The sequence below is a fragment of the Pteropus medius genome, unplaced genomic scaffold, assembly GCF_902729225.1.
Source record: "Pteropus medius unplaced genomic scaffold, Ma_sr-lr_union100, whole genome shotgun sequence".
NCBI lineage: Eukaryota > Metazoa > Chordata > Mammalia > Chiroptera > Pteropodidae > Pteropus > Pteropus medius.
The window spans coordinates 1,276,959-1,282,340 of record NW_024354360.1 but is presented as its reverse complement, the minus strand read 5'-3'; the positions used below and the strand labels follow the sequence as shown (position 1 = coordinate 1,282,340).

The window sequence follows — 5,382 nt, the reverse complement described above, 5'->3', positions numbered from 1 at the left end:
GGAGGCTCCCTTATCAAGTTGGATGGCCAACCTTTAGCTGTTGCACTGATGGCTTATCTCAAGAATGCTCCTGTCTTGCAAGTTTAAAAATCTTCCTAAAAGGAGAAAAATAGGAGTAGCATTCAAGTCCTGCCCTAACTCCCAGCCACCGTCCCCACCCCTACTTCCAGCGCCCCAGAAGCCTGTAATTCAGCACAGACAGGAGGACGGAACAGGTGCTACCGGAGTTCCAGGAGAGTTTCCGCAATCATCTGCAACTCTGCTGACCACCTCCCCCACAGAAAGGATCCCCTACCCTCAATAAAGAGAATGAGTTTGTTTCAGTAAGTTTATTGTAAAATTCAAAGCTGCAGGAGTATAATCCTTTAGAAAATGAAGCATCGCCCGGATCCGTTTTGAAACAGCAATGCAGACTGCTAGGTCCATCAGAGCTCCAGTAATTGTACAAGTCCAGGCCGCCTGGCCTCGCCTTTCCTCTGCTTCCTGCCCACAGCGCAGGCTGCTGAGTCACGCCTGCCCAGCCTGTCTGTCCTTCCCGGCCCTGCGGCCAACGTCCTGCCTCCGGTCTTCCTGGGCGAGCAGCCGCTCACCACACTTGTAGAGTCCTCGACTTGGGGCCAGTCTGCCCCTGCCGCCGCCAGGCCTCCTCCTCGGAGGGACCCGCACCTCCTCGCTGCTCTCCACGCGCCCCGCGCCTGCCAGTCTCCACGCCAAACTCTGGCGCCCTCCGAGGGCGCATCCACAGAGCCAGCCCCGCGCTAGGCGCCCCGGGGCGTCTCCACGTCGATCAGACCAAGGATCCCCACGAGGCTGTCACTCCGGGAGGGTGATACTGGGCACCCAGTCGTTGACACTGCGGCTCTCCTCGCAAAACAGGCTGAGCTTCTCCAAGGCGGGGTCCTTCCACGAGTCCTCATTGGGGTTCTGCGGGGAGAGCACAGAGGTCAGCCTGGCTGGCCACTGGCCACCGGCTGGGATGGGGGCGACACCGGGAGGAGAACACTCACCGAAATGAGGATGCAGTGCAGGTCTCCCGGCGCACCCGCCTCGTCACCGGCGCCCACGATGGCCGCCAGCCGCTGCACGTCGCCCACACGCACGATGTCGATGTCATTCTCGCAGCAGAACGCCTGAATCAGCGTGAAGTGGATCTGCAGCGCGATGTCGCCCTCGTCCTCCTCATCGGCGGCCAGCACGCAAAAGGTCACGTTGTCTGGGTCACTGTGTGGGCGGGAAGAGGGTGGTGAGGTCAGGGCAGTGAGTTCCGGGTGCCCCTGCCATCATCACCTCCTCGGTCTCTCCGCCGTTCCCCCAGCCCCCAGTCGCCTCAACCCAGCCGCATTTATACTCACACGTTCAGGACTTTGGCGGACTCGTAGACGCCAGCAGTGAGGCAGCCCTGGCGCTGCGCCGACAGCAACAGCTCGTGCAGCGCTTTTCCAGCTCCCTGCATCCTGCGGACGAGCCAGCGCGGTGAGCGGGGACTAGTCGGAGCGCGGCAGGGTCCCCAATCGTGCGGACGCACCCCCTGGCGCCCCAGCACGCACCTGAGCGCCCCAGCCCCGCCGACATAACCCCGCCCGCAGCGGGCTCCCACCTGGCGGTCTCCAAAGCCTCCCGCCCGACTAGCCGTGGCCAAGGCATGGCTAGGATCCCCGCGCCCGGAGACTTCCGGCATCCGGCGTCAACCCACCTGGCTGTGCTCTCAGGAACCGTGTCCTGGCAGCGGACTTCTTCCAGAGTCATGGTGCGGTCGGCGAAGAGCAAGTTATCCACAAGAAGGGCAGGCGGAGCAGACCCAGAAAGAAGGAGAAAGTATGCAGCAAATCCCGGCGCGCCCACCACCAGCGAGTGCGCCCCGGCGCCGCCACGCGCCCTTATATAGGCTGTGGCCCAGGCGCCGCCAGCTGGCGCAAAGCTGCGAGCCCATTGGCCAGCGCCGGCTTTCTGATGCAAATGAGGCGGCGGCCCGCGACTCGTGCCAGAAGGCCACGTGGGGAGGGCTGCGGGGGATGACAAAGCCTCAAATCTGCCGCTTTTGTCGGGGTGTAACTAGGCAGACTGGAGCCTGCAGATTTCATCTCGCTTTTTTTTTTTTTGGTTGTTGTTTCAAGTCCTTAAAAGGAAAAATTACTTTTTAAAAAGCCCCTCGCTTGCTAATAGGACACGGCAATTTGTGAAATGTATCTTTGTAGAATCTAAAGAATTTATTTTGCATTTACTTTAGTTGGTATTTTCTATTTTTGTCTTGACTTTTAATTTAGAGTTTACAAGACTGTTGCTTTGAAACCGGAACTTTAAAAACACGCAACACTGGCTTTAAGTTTGCAAAAGGCCTGGGCGCAGTCTCCTCCAGCTGACACTGACGCCCTCGAACACGCCGGGAAAGCCTTCTTGCATGCTCAAAGCCCCGAGCCGACAGCGCTGAAAGGTCCGAGCCAAGCTCCCCGCCCACGGTCTAGCGCTGCGGGGCGCCGGGCGCGCGAGCAGATTGTGGCCGGCGCACGCGGCTCGTTTGCATTTCTATGGAGGGCGCACAATAGCGGAGGTCTGGCGTGTGGCAGTTTGCAAGAGGGACAATCGAGGCTTTCTCTTCATAGCGACACTGTCCACCTGCCGCTGAGTGGGACGGGCAGGGCGGCGCCCCGCGTGGGGGTCGCCAGGCTGCCTGGCGCGTGGGGATCGGGGCCGCGTGCCACTTCTGCGCCCCACGGTGCGCGCCTCCTACACGCGCCCCGGTACACTCGCGGCGGGTTTGTGCGTAATTCGCCTCACCAGGTCCTGGTAAGGATGCAGAGCAGCCGCGGAAATTGAAAAGGCTGTTGTACTGTCTACGCAGCCAGGCGCTCTTCTCTGGGACCCAGAGGCTCCAGTCTCCAGGATCTTGGGGAATGAAACTATGACTCCTTTTCCCGGGGCGCCACCTGCAGCCCTGGCAGAAAGATCCTGACCAACCCCCCTTTTCCCCCTCCCCATTTCTAGTGGCCTCTGGGGATTTGGCCTCCAGCCTTCCAGCCACGGGGCTGTCCTGGGAAGGTCGGCTGAGCCCCAACCAAGATACCCATTAATGAACGTCAGAGTAAGGACTGTAAAATCCATATGGGAGGGGGGAACGGGGGGAGGAAGGTAGGCACGAAATATGGAAGAAGAGCCCATATTTCTTAGGCTATTTTGAAATTGTTTAATTATTTAAATATGCATATCTAAAAAGCTTGTTTTCCAATAATAAAACTGGAAGAAACCTTGAGAGTTTAATAGACATTGCTGTGATATGACCAATTTGGACCTAAAAGCAGGTGGTTCGCCCACTTTGGGTGTCTGCATCTCTCTGCACTATGTCGAAGTTGCTGGGGTGCACTTGACACCCCCCTCCCCTTTTCTAGGCGAGGCCTTGAAGACTGGGCAGGATAGATGCGGGAGGGGAGATTCCTGGAAGCCCAGGCTTGCTGCAAGACCGAGATAATGGCGAAGAAAAATAACCGAGTGAGCTGGCGGCTGACGCCCCCCGGTGGCTAGCTAGCAGAGGATAGCTGCAAAATCAGGCCAACTCTTGAATTCCGAGAAGCGGGTGTTTATGATCACCTAAAATTCCTGAAAGCCGGTGTCTCATCATGGCGGGAGGCAGGAAGCATCATGCTGCGTTTATTTGCTATAGTTTCCTTTCTTTCTTGTTGATATATAAAATGATGGTATGCCTTGATTGGATAAAACTGTTTATTTTAAAGTGATTGAGACTTAGTATTGTTCACTTTAAGGAATTAAACATTTCTTTCTAAAGCCCCAGGAAATGTTGCAAATAAAACTTATGATATCTTAGCAGCGTCCCCACCAGCACCTTTTATAACACTAAAAATCTGCCTGCACACCAGGCCTCGGCCCCTCCTCCCGGAGTAAGCCACTGGACAGGTCCGACTGGGAGCCAGGCAGTTTCCAGTGGGCACTGAGCCAGCCCTGAGGAAGAGGTTTGATTGACAACCCCCCAGGGCTGTTCTACTTTGCTCAGATTTTTAAAGTATTCCATTTCAGGAAAACGGCCTTTCTGACATAGGATATGACTTCACATGGGTTTATTAGGTCAGTCTGAATGGCCCACGGAACCCTTCACTCATCTCAATTAGGAAAGAAACATTTTATCCAGAGGCAAAGTTGATGCTCTACCAGACACTCCCCACTCGCTCGCTGCCCCTACCTTCCCGCAGTTTAGACAAACGCAAATGCACAAGCTGCTGGGTCTGGGACAGCCCATTTCCAGTCAGAGGGGAGTGAGTAAAGCTGCATCCCATTTGGGGTTACTTTCAGGTGCTATCCGGCCTGCCCTGTGATAGAAGACTCACTTCCCCACTGTCAGGCCACTGTGCTTCCAAACTTCACTCAGCCAATGTCTAGCCTGCTGGAGCCCCAAGACCTGGGACGCTGTGATGTCACCCCAAGCTCCCTATGACTGCACGCCTAAACCCTGCCCTAAATCTTAATAATGCAGGCAATGATGACTTTATTAAAGTCATCGTGCTCTGTTTTTCAAAGCCTTTGGAAATGTTTGTAGTTTAACTACTTTATTAACACATTCTTGGAAATCCACTTCTCAAATACTCTCATGGCCTGACTGAAATGTTGGCAGAGAGTCTGTTGATTTGGGTATGGAAAGAAATGGACTTTAAAGTAGTCAACTTTATGAGACAGTCCTTGTTGCAATTTCCCAAATTATTTGCTTTTGGAGAGTGCATACACGGTCTTTAAATAGCACGTTCATTCAACTTATAACCACAGTCCCACTAGAGGCTACAGGGCACAGACAGGCCACTCAGAACTCCATGCCGCCTGCAGGCAGCATCCCTTTGGCCTATGGCATGTCTTAAGAAAAGTCCGAGTCATTGCCACCTTGCAAAACCAGCAGCTTTCACATAAAAATTTGAATTTCCAATTTCTCTTGGAAAATGAGATTTGACCACCATGTGCCTGCAGTCACCACCACCCCCTACACACCACAGTAACTATCTGCCAAAAGGGAGGCACTGGGACCCCAAACTGGGCACTGCTCTCCAGTCCCCACCACATCTTTTCGAGGACACTCCTGCTTCATTCATTTGCACGATCTACTTGTCCTCAGTAGGGCTTTACATTTGCTATATTTGAAAAGAAACCAAAGTTTGAAAGCAAAATAAAGGAACCAGATGATCTGAAATAGGGCAAGCGTTATTTGTGTCCTAGATTTTGCAGGAGGGTTCTCCCACATAGATACAGGACCCCAAGAACAGCCTGAGTTGGCCCCTTTCCAAATGGCTAGAGTGTTGCTCTCACTTCTTTGCCCCCACCCCCTTTGTCAGCCCCTCCTCAGGCAGGGCAGGCCTCCTTGGGTTTCAAAAAGTGGGGTTTTTTTTTTTC

At 54.4% G+C, this 5,382-nt stretch overlaps 1 protein-coding gene across 1 annotated transcript; it reads right to left on the bottom strand.

Moving 5' to 3' along the window:
- Positions 1-314: 314 nt before the first annotated feature.
- On the bottom strand, positions 315-1,876 carry GADD45G (growth arrest and DNA damage inducible gamma). Its single transcript, XM_039852149.1, has 4 exons — positions 1,694-1,876; positions 1,353-1,454; positions 1,008-1,221; positions 315-924 (listed from the first exon to the last, which is right to left on the bottom strand). Exons 1-4 carry the CDS (start codon positions 1,744-1,746, stop codon positions 814-816), a joined length of 480 nt encoding a protein of 159 aa, XP_039708083.1. The 5' UTR covers positions 1,747-1,876; the 3' UTR covers positions 315-813.
- Between the last annotated feature and the right edge of the window lie 3,506 nt (positions 1,877-5,382).